The sequence below is a fragment of the Barbus barbus genome (genome assembly GCF_936440315.1).
Source record: "Barbus barbus genome assembly, chromosome: 36".
Taxonomy (NCBI): Eukaryota; Metazoa; Chordata; class Actinopteri; order Cypriniformes; family Cyprinidae; genus Barbus; species Barbus barbus.
This window is the reverse complement of record NC_136714.1, coordinates 26206063-26221495: the sequence shown is the minus strand read 5'-3', so window position 1 is coordinate 26221495 and position 15433 is coordinate 26206063. Positions and strand designations below refer to the sequence as shown.

Genomic DNA, 15433 nt, shown 5'->3' with positions numbered 1-15433 from the left:
AAAGGTTTAAATCAACGTAATTACCTAATTTAATGGATGAAAAGATCTAGTCACAAAATTAGGTACAGCTCTAGACTGGTCACACTTTTGCGACTTACTTTCTCAGTTGTTTTTTTTTGCTACAACATTTGATTAATCAATTCATGCTGATGAACTTTTATCATAGTTTATATTTAAATGGTAACAAACTTTCTTTTTCATCCGTATTATTTGTGATTTAAATTTTGTGAACAGGAAAAAACATTTAACTTTTTCGTGCGCTTTTACTTTCACTTTCAAATTCTGATCTTGGTGTCACGTTTTACAAGAAAAGATCATTGTCTGTTTTGCTTATATCTATACACCTTTCACTTATTAAGACTAAAGCAAAAGATGGATTCATTGTTATTCTTAATTAAAAAGCACAACAATAATAAAACAGTACGTTACAATGACAAACTAGCTTACATAACAGGGTTTTTCCTGGGTCAAAAAAGGTCTTTTTTCTCTGGTGGCTGACGGTCACCCTCCCCACGTGATCTGCAAACCCAATACTGACCATAACTAAAATAAATACAAAGAAACAGTTTGATTTTTAATTATATTTATTCATGAAAGAAAAAACAGCCACTGTCAGGGAATATAATAAAACTGGCTTTCATATTTTTGTAAGATAGGATCCTTCTTTGCTAGACATTATAATTATATCAATACTGAGAAAGCATTTAAAAGTAGCATTAAAAAGTTTATATTAACTAGTCTTATTTTGTATCATACATCTGAATAAAATCAGCAGCTGGCTAACAAATTGCTTTGTGGCTGGTTTCACCTCACTCAGTCTAAAGTAAAGGATTTTAGGCTACTGTTGCTTATTAAGGCTAAGTATTTTATTATTATTATTAAGGTTAAATCCTTTCTTTTATTGAAAGTGTGTTTTATGTTAGTTGCATGTGCGGAACGCTTGTTTTTTTATTTTTTAACACCGTAATTCAGTTTAGAAAATAAATAAATCTCCGAATGTGTGCATGAAACATGGAATTAGTCTTCTGATATTTCGCTATCATGTCAGTTGCATGAAGTGAGCAGGTGTAAACAGGCCCAGAGAGAGTGCATGGGTAAGGGCTCTCTGCTCTCTCTCCCTCAGTTAACATGTGTGCTATCACAAGCGTAGCAGTCATTTACATCAGTCATAAATCACATGAAATGTTCAAATACGGCTTTGGCAGGTCAGGACAAAAATTCGTTCTGGCGGCCACCAAAAACTTTCAGTGCAGCTTGAGGAGACGGAAGAACCCCATTTTTAAATTGAGGGTAGTAGATGTAAAATGTGCATTTCACCACTAGGGGGCGCAATGTTTCTAGGTTTACACCTGTTTGACTTGCCCCAGTTTTAGGGCAAAGCAACTGTATATTATACTCCCTAAAACAGGACTGTGCAGGTCCATACAATGTGTGGCCAAAAACCTCAGTAGAAACCTTTAGAGATTAACACAGTTTTGTGGTGGAACCATGATAGAGAGATGGTATTTTTACATTTAACTACATTTGCAATAAGTTTACTTTAAATGGCGTATGCTATTATTGATTTGCTATTGTTGAAAATCATTATGTGTTAAATAAGGTCATTTAGCCACTCTCATTCCCACGGTAACTTATTATGACCTGTTTGTATGTGCTTAATGGTTCAAATCATGTTTCTGTCAGATGGTGGTGAGAATGAAGCTTTGGACTCATATAGACCTATCTTGACGTATCCTTCCTGTGTGCATTATTGATATTCTGAGGAAGGTAATCAATGGCGGCTGACTAGGGTAAAAGCTTGATTCTCTCAGGTGTGACGTGACGCAGCATTTTTCTCTCGTCTGAAAGATGCCGGGTAAGCAAGGCCTGGAATCTTGCTTTTATTGTAATTTTACATTATTGGAGCAGCATCCCGTTTGTTGTCTCACTGGCTCGGGTGTCATTTTCAGATATTTCATAAAGCTGGTGACCGCATAGACCAAAGTAAATATAAAACTCTCTCTGGGTCCCTCTACGACTGTTATATAAGAGTCAGTAGAAGATTTGATTGGGTCACTCGTACCATGCTGTCTTAATATAGTGGATGAAATAAGATAGACATCATATTAGGTAAGTTCTGTAGTCACAATATGATAATGAAATGAATTTTAAATCATTTTGTTTGCTGGTTTATGTGCATGTTGCAATTTTGGTCATTGCCCGTTCTTTACTAATTCGTAAAATTATAAACTGACAATTAATTAAGAAATATTCCAGGTTTTTTTTCTCATTTTTAAATCAAATTATTACAATCAAAATGCGTTTTCTTGGAAACATTGGTTTTGTTTGTTATCAATTATACAAGACCCCTTAATATACTGGATAAAATAGTAAACTCACAATTTTTTTTTACTTTTCTCCAATATCACTTTCTATACTCTTAATCTTTTGCAAAATGCTTTTAACTAACAAAAGTCATTTTCTTAATGTCATCATCCAATAGGAAGTGACATCATCTTGGAGGGAAAACAACAGCATAAACACCAGTGAGTATTTTATGGTATTATTAGCTGTTTGATGAAATATTGTTTGAACATTTGCCATTACAGTTAATAATTTTATAATAATAATAATAATTTGTTACATTTATATAGAGCTTTTCTGGGTACTCAGGGAAATTTTAGGTTTTTACTTCCCTTTTATAGGGAAGAAAACCCTTTTATTCCCATTTACAGTAATATTAAAAAAATTACAACACAAGCATATTTATTTCTTGAAAGTTACAGGTCATAAAGAGTAAATGGGAATACATTTGAATTATGCTTAAATGATGTGTTTTTAAAGTTATTGTTATGAAATCTGATTTTATGTGGTGCTGAAGAAATGATCCACACAGAAACAACTCAAACATGGCCAAGTAACAGTCACATTTACTGTAATGTTTACAGTGCCATAAAATGTCATTCAGTTCTTTTAGTTTTGTAAATCTGTTCACCATAAAGTGTAATAACCCCCATCCCATACATTTCAGTTGAGTTTGCCATCTAATAAATTCTGCTTGGTACATTTAGTGCGTAAATAAAGCTCAACTTGACTTGAAATTCATCCTCCATAATACCTGACAGTGTAAACTCTACCTTATAGATTCTCGTACTATAAGTGTGCTGTAAAGTTTACAGTGTAATAAAAACGTTTGCCTCTTATATAGATCCAAAGCAAAAATATTCTCTACCAAAAATAGTCAAATAATGTGGGTTTATAATAATTCCATTTGATTAGATATCTTCTTTTGCGAGTTGAATAGCGTGTTCGTGTCCCCAATACTTCATAAATATCAATGATCTCTAACTGTGGCGACAGACATTCCTATAACAACCAGCAGTACAGTGCCTAAAATCTTAATAGTCATGATATAACAAATATCACAATAATATCATAATCTTTGCTTTTTAGCGAATAACAGTGAGTGCTCATTACATACATCTGAATGTTAAAAACTGCAGCGAGGGAGTGTAAAAAAAAAAAAATCTTTCCTGAAAACTTCGTCGTCTTTGATCACTGTGAGGACACGCCACTACATTGACCAATCAGAGTGAAGGAAGTGTGGTTTGTATTACATTTCGCAGCTATTGCACAAGAAGCTCACTTCTTGTTGATATTGTGTGTGTAGTGTATGTGTTTTTGGTATTATTCATCCTCAGCATATATGTGAGGCGCATTGATTTCCAGCTCTTCCAGAGTCTTTGTTTCTCATTCTTGTTGTCCTGGAGGGCGTTCTGCACCCTGTAGAGGGCGATGCTGAGCATCTGGCCCTCTCGGGGCCCGCTGGTGGGGAAGCAGGGTTCTCTCAGGAGGCGGCGGGGCCCAGCAGGGTGGCGAGGAGCGGGCAGAGTAGAAGTGCCAGGCTCAGTGTGAGTGCGCTGGCACCGTTGCATTTTTTGCCTCCGTCGCAGCGCGACTGTTGGCACAAAACACCCTTAAAGTCCGGCGGACAGCTACAGCGCTGATTCTGAACGCACGTCCCCCCGTTCTGGCACAAGAGTAACTCATCGTCACACACGTTCACTGTGGAGAAAAAGTTATGTACAAGTTATGTTAAAGCAAATACACCCTGTAGTTTGGAATAATTAACATCTTTTTAATCCTCTGCATTTATTTGATCAAAAATACAGTAATATTGTGAAATATTACAATTTAAAAGTAAAATTTATTTTAAAATGTAATTTCTTATTTTTAGTCTTAAGCGTCGCATGAGTCTTCAGAAATCATAATAATATGCTGATTTGCTGCTCAAGAAACATTTCTGATTATTATCAATGTTGAAACAGTTGTGCTGCTTCACTTTTCTTTTTTTTTGTAGAAACCATGATACAATACCTTTTAATTCAGCAAGAACGATTGATCCAAAGACATTCATAATGTTAGAAAAGATTTCTATTTCAAATAAATGCTGTTCTTCTGAACTTTCTATTCATTAAAGAATGCTGAAACAAAATGAAATACGGTTTTCACAAAAATATGAAGCAGCACAACTGTTTTCAACATTGATAATAATCAGAAATGTTTCTTGAGTAACATATTAGACTGATTTCCGAAGGATCATGTGACACTGAAGATGCTGTAAATTCAGCTTTCATCACAGCAATACAATTACATTTGAAAATATATTTAAATAGAAAACAGTTTTTTTAAGTTGTAAAAATACTTAATTTCTAGCTGTGATATGACCAAAAGAGACTTCTTTGAAAAACGTATCAAAATCTAAATTATTCCAAACTTTTGGCCGGTAGTGTAGTGCAGTGCCTCTCTCTCACACACACAGGGCCACGATCATTTGCTCAGTGGCTTGTATCTGTGTCGTATTTAACATGGGCGTCTGGTGTCATTAAAAAGCCGCAATGGGTCGCAGAAGTCTGGGTACTAATGAGACCAGGTGCTGCACACCTGACCCCAAACTGCCTCAGCAGTGAACAATGAGTGTGTGTGTGAGAGAAAGGACAGAAAATGATAAAGAGGAGGATGACTATGGCCATGTTCAGAATAACATACTACCATATACGTTTTCTGTTTCTGCAGTATACACTATGCATATAATACCTGGGTGACCTACTACTACATTACACTGAGCACTGAATCCCACAGTGCAACATGTTCGCCTTGACTTCCATTTCCAGAGTGAAGAATTAATGCTAAGTAATATTTGTCACAGTATTTATCTTTTTTTTTGATGGTATAAGATTTCAGAGGATTTCCAGATGAAAAACTACATGATTCTACAGGTAAATCAAATTGTGAAGAAAATAACACTCAGTGCCAATCTACTCCCATGAAAAGACTTTAAAAATAGGCAGTGTATTGTGTACAGATAATTAATTAAGCTTTAAGTGTGCTGTTCTAAATATAACCCAGGAAAAGATTGTATGTGAAGGGTTAAATGGTCTTTTTTTGCAAAACTGAAAAGGTCATGAGATAGTAATACAAAAACTTCTTAAAGACTTGCCTAAACTATGTAAAAACTTACTCCATTAACCAAACGGCTCATCCTCTGCATTTACTAGAGCCAGTAAATACTCGCTGCATGCAGATCCACTTAACCAAAGAACGAAACTAATCTATTTGAAGACTTTGACTAATCCAGCTCCGGAAGTGTGTCCCTAATGGATTCTCCTCTGTTTTCCCTTCTCACAGTGCTAGCGGTTCAGGCCATGGGCCTGTTTCATCTTAAAGATGGATCACGGGGAAAATGCTGTGCGCAGGGCTTCTAAGACCACCATGGGAATCCAGGTACAAATGTGATCATTACCCCACAAACCAGTTTCCAATGAACAAGGGCTGCTTAGAATCTGCATGGCAGCACATCATTTGAATACACAAATAGCCAAACCCATTAGACACCAGTAATGTGCGGTAAATATCTAATGCATCGTGATAAGGGTTATCAAATCAAATAAATCCCACCCTCTTCATTATGAGACCACACCCCTTTTTTGTGCTACACAACTTGGAACAAATTCCAATGTTTGAATCAGAAACTGCATTTTTTTTAAACAAAAGGTAAAATGGTCTCTAGTAGCCCAGTGTCAAAATGTTACATTGCTGGTAGATGGTGTGACTACACATTTTAAAGCTGGCTGCACACTAGATTTTAAAACCATGGGAGGCCACAGACATGAAGACAGTTCAACCGATTTATAGCCTTATAATCCTCTGAACGCGCACACTAGATGATTCGAGCAGACCGCACACTTGTTGATCGTAGGAACGATTTCACAGTGACCCGTGATCTCACGGAGACTTGTGAGATCAAACATGACTAGAGAAGAAAAACAAACACTGTTTCACAGTGAAAAACAAAGTATACAAAAGAATATGGGTGATGTTCTCTGCTTTCACAGCATGTTTGTGGCTGCCAGGTTTCAGCTATAGAAGCATGCAACATCCGGTGAGTGACGCTTGCTTGCTCTCATTGGCTATCGCGAGTATCTCGTCAGAGGCAGCCCGATTAAGAGTTTTGAGTTTGGCGACGCTCCGTCTCAATTGGGAGCGGATAAATAATCATAATGACACCACACAATAGAGGATTTTTGGACAAAAAATTGCGATAAGCTGTGAATCGGGCCACCCCCCCCTTGCAAATCGGCCTTAAAATCGGGCTTAAAATCCTCTAGTGTGCAGCCAGCCTTAAGCAATCACAATAATCCACAACACAACTCCATCAGACTCCACAGAAGTCCAACAGTTAACGTCTTGCGAAGTGAAATGATCCATAATAATGCTTGTTCATCCCCTGTTGTCCTCTAAGAACAAAATATATTTGTTTAGAGCTGTTGTGGACTGTTTTGGCTTATAAACGGTGCTTGATCTGTGTCTATTTCGCTTCTGATTCAGACAAGATTACTTTTTCACTAGAGAAAGCAATATTATTGATTATAGACTTGTATTTTAGCCAAAAGCAATGGTTTGCAGTTAAAACATCTTAATGATGCATTTGTTTCTTACAAACACAGCTTTTGGCTTCACAAGACATTAACTGATGGACTGGAGTGGTGTGGATTATTCTGATGTTTTTATCAGCTGTTTGGACTCTCATTCTGACGGCACCCATCCACTTCAGAGGATCCATTGGTGAGCAAGTGATGGAATGCTACATTTCTCCAAATCTGATTAAGAAACAAACTCATCTGGATCTCGTTTGGTCTGAAGGTGAGCAAATTTTCATTTTTGGGTGAACTATTCCTTTAAAACATCTTTCTTCTTTCTCTGTCATTCAAAAGTAGAATTAACGCCGCTTTAATTGCATGGTGTAAAAACGTATGACTGCGAAACAAAAGCCTTGTAAAGGACTGAGCCAATTAATATCTGATTTAAACTTGAAATTGGCTGAGAAGAATGGAGAGGCGATTGTACACTTTGACCTTGATTTTTTTATTAGATTGGAGAGTTGAATGAAGTCTGATTAGGAAGTGGTTAATGAATCTGGGAGGTACTTACGGAAACAGCCCTGTTTCCAATAGTAACCGGGGAGACAGTCATCACATTTGACTCCTGTAGTGCCCTCTTTACACTGACAGAAGCCGGTACCATTACAGCGGTCGTGCAACGAGCCCATCGAATTACAGTTACACTCTGAAAAGAAAGAAAGAGAATTAGTTAGGGGGGGGAGGGTTGAACGTTTAAAACATTACATGTGCCAAAAAGGCTAAGTGGTTTCCTTATTTAATTGGTTTTGTTGTTGTTGGCAGTTCTGCATGCATTAATGTTGCTATGCACATGTGACAGATTTGTCTTGCATGCACTTGAGGCCGTTATATTTATTCATAAAAATGTCATCTTAGTGCATACTTAAGCTTTGTTTGCATTGTGTAGTTGCTTTTTTGTGGTTAGAAAGAATAAATATGCTATTTGTTTATATTGAGATGTGGTCGACCAATGTGGATGTTTTGATGGCCGTTGCTGATATCTTAGAGAGCAGGGTGGCCGATGAACAATATGGCGATAAACTAACGAAGCTGTAGAATGGGAGTTCTGTGCATTCATATATCTTCCGTTATAGTGCTGTCAAAATAAAAATCTGTATATATCGGCTGATATATCGGTCGATATATCAGTCGACCATCTGATATTGAGCAACAGTATAGTTTTATGTTGTGTTCAAGCTTAGTTGGAAAGATTGTATTTATAAGTTGAATGAACATGCTTCACACTATATCTTAATTAACAGTAGGAAATGCTTGAAAATTTCTTTAAGAAAATTGGTAATAATCATTATAAATTGTAATTGTGAATGTTGATACAATTTAGTTTTAATGCATTTTGTGAACAGTTAACAAAGAATATCAACAAAGTGTGCAAGAAAAATAATCACTTGGTTTTGTTAAATAGCATTTAGCATAAAAAGCCCATAAAATAACTATAATGTCTTAATAGCTGCAAAAAGCCTTTAAAAAAAGTCACGTCATGAAGTTTTGCATACGCTGCACAAAAACATAAAAATTCAATTTAATGTTTTGCATCTATTTTATAGTGTAAGGTAGCTGCAAATTAATCATTTTGATGTTTTCTTATTTTTAGAAACTATCTACTGATATTTTTATACACATCAATATTTTGCATTGGGCTGCAGCCAACTGCATTAGAATGAATTACTGCACTTCCGTGAGAACTCTTGAAAATAGTCACTGTAAACTCAGTGCTATTGTGAGCTCAGGATGAGGTAAATGTTCTCCTCATGGAGATCTTGGTGTTGACCCTGTGCCATGTTGGCACCTGGCACACACCCGATGAGGGCGAGTTCATTTGTGCTGACTTCACAGCACGCTTTCATTTACCCCGCGCCCTGCCTCCTCATGCAGCAGATGGACTCCCTTCTCCATCCTGGTACTCTCAGCGTCGTGCTGATATAAGAGCTGTCACATCCGGGTTTATTTCTGGAAGTTTATTTGAGGACCGCTGGGAATCTCTAATATGACGCTCCCAGGATGATAATGTTGCAGTTTAACTTTGCTGACCGTGGCGTCCAGCACAGTTGCATTTTTTCTTTCTTTCTTCCCTTATTCAGCTATCTGTGTATAACTTTCTACTGATTACGTCCTTATTATTTTTCTTCAAGTATGTCTCTTTTGTTTCAATTAGAGGGATTTGCTGTCTCCTTTGGGGTTTTTTTTTTTTTAATGCAGATTCCTAACTGTTGGGACAGGCGCTCTTTAAAGATTAACGCTCGTAATCTGAGTCATTTTTTGCTGAATTGTTTTTAGTGTCTAAAACTGACTAAATGAATCAGCCACCAAAGACCGTGCATTGTATAGCACTGCCCTCCTTAGTTTTACAGCCTTAATGGATGCATTAAATATTTTAATTTTGTGTTTAATTGAATTCATAAAAACATATACAATTCAAGATTAAGAGACTGGAAAAGCATAGAGCCAGCCACAAGCACAACTCCAATGAAGTGCATAAACTTATGGCGGTGCGTAGATCCATAAGTAGTTCAACCATCAAAAACAAATAAGATCCACACAAAAAAGGCCAAATTGCTCATATGAATTATAAATGTCAAAACTATTTTTCATTTTTGGAAAACAACCAAAAAATTACTTTGAGAAGTGCTATGTTTCTGTCATAATTTTTTCAAGTTAAAATGGACTTTTATTTCAAAAAGTTGTATTAAAGACCTTTTTTATTTGTTTTAGCATCTGGGAATTGAACCCGTGACCTTGGCATTGCTAATGCCATTCATACTGTTTGAGATACAGTATTGCTTGAGCCAGTGATTTAATTTGTTTTGCACAAGATTTGTGCACATTTCAGATATAAAATGTACACTGTTACTCACCGATACACACATTCTCATCATCAGGCTCTGCAGAGGTGTTTTTGTAGAAGCCCATGCGACAGTGTTCGCAGTTCTGACCACGCGTGTTGTGTTTGCAGCTCACACACGTGACTATGTTCAGGAAGTCGATGTAACTGCAGCGATTCGAGTGTCCGTTACATTCACAATCTGACAATTAAGAGAGAAATGTCAGCTTAAACACTTTACATTTTAAAGTAAAGAAGGGTTAAAAGAATGAGAGAAGAGTTCCGAGAGATAATGAGATGCGAAATGAAATATGTAAATGTGAGTGGGTATATGTTAATGAGCTTATGACATCATAATCATGATGATTTTAAAAAATAATAAAAAAAATTGCAGTTTAGTTTAAATGCTCTGGGTGGACTAGGAGGTTTTGTGTTGTGAATGTTAGAGTATGACATTCAGACTACATCAATCTCAATGCTGAATCAATGATGAGCTATTGACTCTTTTTTTTGCTTCACTTTGTGTCTTTCCTTCTGCGCCCAAAGTATTGACGGCTGAAATGAAGATGTGTGTGTGGGTGTTTGTGTGTGTTGCTGACAGGGCGATATCTCACACACTCTTACGGGAGTCTTTCTCACACCTCGTGCACGTGTGTATGTGTGTGTGGCATTTGTAAGCGTGTGTATGTGTGCGTGTGCTCAAGGGATGTTGGGAAATCTGATGACAGATGTTTTTCTAAAACAGCTGTTTCTTCGTCTTCTGAAGCAGATCTTTTTTGTCAAACTGCTGGGTTTCTCCCAGTTCCCATTCACACCTGTCCTGTATCTTTCTTTCGTGTCTGTTTCTTTCTGTCACTCACAGCGAATCAGTGTCTAGTGCATCAATGAACCACATTCAGTGTCGCTCCTTTTATAGAATCTGACCCAGTGCCTGCCAAGCGTTACACTTTGACCTCAATGTGGTAGATACAATGTTCTAGAAAGTGGAGGTGTACATAGTAAGATATAAGATGTTTTTTTTCTGCCTTTATTGGGACAGGACAGTAGAGGTGGGCGGGGAGAGAGAGGTGGGCGGGATCGGCAAAGGACCTCGAGACGGGAATCGAACTCGAGTCGCTGTGAGCGCAGTTGCGCTATATGTTGGCGCACTAACCACGAGGCTGTTGGCGCCGACAAGATGTATTTTTGAAAGAAAGTACTACTTTTGTTCAGTAAGGTTGCATTTAATTGATCAAAATTGACAGTTAAGACGTAGAAAGTTACAAAAGATTTTGGTTTCAAATAAATTCTGTTCTTTTAAAAGGGGGGGGGGGGGTACAATGCTGTTTCATGCATTCAGAGTTGTTTACACTGTTAAAGTGTTGGATTGTAATGCTAAGCATAGACAAAGTTTCAAAAAACAATATGGGTGTATAGCCAAAAATCTTACTTCCGGGTTCGTACAAGTTTCGGAGAGTTTTTTTCGGTCATGACTCTTCATGACATAAACAAGGGTGGAATTCCTTATATGGGCATTACTCCCGGAAGAACGCGCTCGTTCATGCATCGACCAGAGCGAGAGCAAGTACGTGTCCATCAACGCGCTTCATTCGGCAGCGCCGCACAGGACTCGCTCGGGAAGAATGTCTCTAAAGAAGTGTGTTTTTGGTTGTCAGGGAAAGATAACCTTGTTCAGCTTCCCGAAGAACCCAGTGTTACGTAAACAGTGGAAGCAGTTTTTTCGGGGCAGCAATGGAGTTTCTCAAGTGTTTTGTTGACGAATGTTTTATAAACAAGGCCCAGTTCGATGCTGGATTTGCACATCGTTTGATACTGAAAAATGGAGAAGTCACAGCTATAAAAGATCCCGGTCATGATTCAGAACTGCAGATGGTAAGTGAAACGGCATCAAATGTATGTGTTTTGTTGGCGATCGGCGCTTAAGTGCTCGTCACTCTTTAACTCCGCCAATGGCACTCCTCCAGGAGCTCAGCTTTTTACGGAGAGAATCGTAAAGCTGTATCTTTCTTTTATAAATATGATAAAACTAAAGACTTTTTAGAGATATGAAGGATGCAATACTACTCTATAGGTACTCAAGATTAACATGAGATTGGGTGAAACTGTGTGTGTTATGTCCCCTTTAAACTTTTTAAACACAGTTAACCATTTAAACATAGTTAAGATTGTATAGCTAAATCTAATGTTCCTGATGTTGCAATTGCAGTATGCGTCAGTTTGAGTAAAATTAAAGGCAAAACAGTAATCTAATTGTATTTAATATACAAGTAAACCTATACAAATGCATGTGTAAATGCATATTAACCAGACCATTTAATCAGCTTTACGAATTCTTAGCTATTTCAGAATTTTTTTTATCAGTTTAGACGTGTCTTTCAAATATTTATGTGCACTTTAAAAGCTAGAGAGTGAGAACTCAGTACAGAGCCCATGTGTCTCAGCACATAGGAACAGACAAATTAATGAAATATAAATGAGAGTTACACACACACACACACACAAGCTGATCACAACACACTTACCTTATATATCACACGTAATAGAGAGAAGCAGGGATGAAGGGATTAATGAGAGTTAGAACGTTGGAGACAGGGAGTGACATGCTGAGAAACATCAAACTCAGCCAGTTGGAGTTTGATGTTTTTGAGCTCTCAACATCACGTGTTCTAGAACTATCTAAAGTACTAGCTATTAATTCACATCTTCTGCACTGAAATGTGTTCTAGAACTCTTCACAGTTACCTGTACCTCTATTGAACTAAAGCCCAATTATAGACCTTAGTAAGTTCGATGGCATATTGAAGACAAGGCTGCGAGTGCATGCGCTGTATGAAGGCCCTAGATCACAAATAATTTTCAAAACTTACAACTTTCAAAGCTTTTGTTGTGGAATTTTTGTCTACTGAAAGTCTTTTGGAAAGATGTTCGGTCAGTTGACAGTCGGTATGTTGTTAAACAACAGTACAATCGATTGAACACACTGTACTTCTATCCCTCACAGCCTTGTTTTCATTTCTGTCAAAAATTAAATATGTCTGCGCCGATAGCCTTGTGGGCAGCATGCCGAAATACAGTGCTGTTACGCTACGGCATCCCATGTTCGAATCCCGACTCGAGGTTCCTTTCCCGAACCCCCCACTTTGCTTCCTGTCAATTCTTATCTGTCCTGTCGCAAAATATGGCAAAACATCTTTTAAATATGATGGTACCCTGACTACTGTGTTCTATTACTCTCCTTGATTCATTAAAAAAAATGCAGCAGCATGAACTTTCTACAGTACATCAATGAAAGTTAAATTAAAAATGAAAATTCATTCAGAAACACTGTAACATTCTGAGTAGAACTGTTTAGTTACTTAGTGCTTCTGAATAACTCACGGTTCCACACAACTCATTAACTACAGTTCTAGAGACTAAAACATTTTAGTGTTTGAGTTGTATGAACTACAGTGAGTTCTCGAACCCAACTGAATCGAAGGTTGTTGATTATAACCCGAATTTTGGAAATGTTGGGACATTTTTTAAATTTGAATAAAATGAAAACTAAAAGACTTTCACATCACATGAGCCAATATTTATTCACAATCAAACATAGATAACATAAATGTTTAAACAGAATTTTTTTAATTTGATGCAAAAAATTAGCTAATTTCAAATTTGATGCCTGCTACAGGTCTCAAAATAGTTGGGACGGGGTCGTGTTTACCATGGTGTAGCATCTCCTCTTCTTTTCAAAACAGTTTGAAGACGTCTGGGCATTGAGGTTATGAGTTTCTGGAGTTTTTGGTGTTGGAATTTGGTCCCATTCTTGCCTGATATATGTTTCCATCTGCTGAATAATTCATGGTCGTCTTTGACGTATTTTTTGTTTAATGATGCGCCAAATGTTCTCTATAGGTGAAAGATCTGGACTGTAGGCAGGCCACTTCTACTACGAAGCCAAGTGTTGTAATAGCTGCAGTATGTGGTTTTGCATTGTCCTGTTGAAATACACAAGGCCTTCCCCGAAATAGATGTCATCTGGAGGGGAGCATATGTTGCTCTAAAACCTTTATATACCTTTCAGCATTCATAGTGCCTTCCAAAACATGCAAGCTGCCCATACCATATGCACTTATGCACCCCCATACCATCAGAGATGCTGGCTTTTGAACTGAACGCTGATAACACGCTTGAAGGTCTCCCTCCTCTTGAGCCCGGAGAACACAGCGTCCGTGATTTCCAACAAGAATGTCAAATTTGGACTCGTCTGACCATAGAACACTTTTCCACTTTGAAACAGTCCATTTTAAATGAGCCTTGGCCCACAGGACACGACGGCACTTCTGGACCATGTTCACATATGGCTTCCTTTTTGCATGATAGAGATTTAGTTGGCATCTGCAGATGGCACGGCGGATTGTGTTTACCGACAGTGGTTTCTGGAAGTATTCCTGGGCCCATTTAGTAATGTCAATGACAGAATCATGCCGATGAGTGATGCAGTGTCGTCTGAGGGCCCGAAGACCACGGGCATCCAACAAAGGTCTTCTGCCTTGTCCCTTACGCACAGAGATTTCTCCAGTTTCTCTGAATCGTTTGATGATGTTATGCATTGTAGATGATGAGATTTACAAAGCCTTTGCAATTTGATGTTGAGGAACGTTGTTTTTAAATTATTCCACAATCTTTTTACACACTCTTTCACAGATTAGAGAGCCTCTGCCCATCTTTACTTCTGAGAGACTCTATAAGAAATTCTCTATAAGACATCCCTTTTATAGCTAATCATGTTACAGACCTGATGTCAATTAACTTAATTAGTTGTTAGATGTTCTCCCAGCTGAATCTTTTCAAAATTTCTTGCTTTTTCAGCCCTTTGTTGTCCCCGTGCCAACTTTTTTGAGACCTGTAGCAAGCATCATATTTCAAATGAGCTCATTTAGTGGATAAAAGTGTAAAATTTCTCCGTTTAAACATTTGCTATGTTCTCTGTTCTATTGTAAATAAAATATTGGCTCATGTGGTTTGAAAGTCTTTAGTTTTCATTTTATTCAAATTTAAAAAATGTCCCAACATTTCCAGAATTCGAGTTGTAGAATCTAGAATTTTAAAGTCTTCTACATTCCCTAATTTTTTAAAATAGTGTGATAAATACTTTAAAATCTCTGTCCACATTTTCTCAGCTCATTTAAAAATTTTTCTCACCTTTGAAGTCGTCATATATGATGCCTTTTAGCTGTACAATCTGTTGCCCTCCAGATAGTAAGAACTTCAGAAGAGCTTCAGAGAATGAAAAGTCTTATTTTATACAATATGTTCTACTAGAAACCTACTACAACAAGCAAAGCAAATTGAGTCTACGACAAGCAAATCTCCAGCTATCCATCCACATGTTTAAGGGAGGGGAACAGAATCATTGTTTGAGACATTTAACAGGCACAAAAAATCAATACCAACCATGTATACTATAATATATTTATATATACAGCCTAAAGTGGCAGACTACAGAAGCTAATGCAGCTCCTTGCTAATGTGGATTCTAATGACTACTATACATACGCAGTAAGACTTAACCAGCCACACAATGTGCTCTTAGTCGACCTCACACCATGGATACCTTTCTTATTCTCTTCATCTTCTCTCTCCCACTTATGAATGGGTTTTACTTCACTCT

The 15433-nt window shown here is 37.4% G+C and overlaps 1 protein-coding gene across 1 annotated transcript in view; it reads right to left on the bottom strand.

Annotated features, from left to right (window-relative positions):
• Window positions 1-2886: 2886 nt before the first annotated feature.
• LOC306855744 (netrin-G2-like) overlaps window positions 2887-15433 on the bottom strand; it is a 71914-nt gene continuing 59367 nt past the window's right edge. Inside the window, exons 6-8 of the mRNA XM_079394576.1 lie at window positions 9812-9979; window positions 7471-7605; window positions 2887-4044 (exon numbers count right to left, since the gene is read on the bottom strand). Coding sequence (XP_079250702.1) covers window positions 3827-4044; window positions 7471-7605; window positions 9812-9979 — 521 coding nt within the window. The 3' untranslated portion in view covers window positions 2887-3826. The remainder of the gene's footprint in view (window positions 4045-7470; window positions 7606-9811; window positions 9980-15433) is intronic.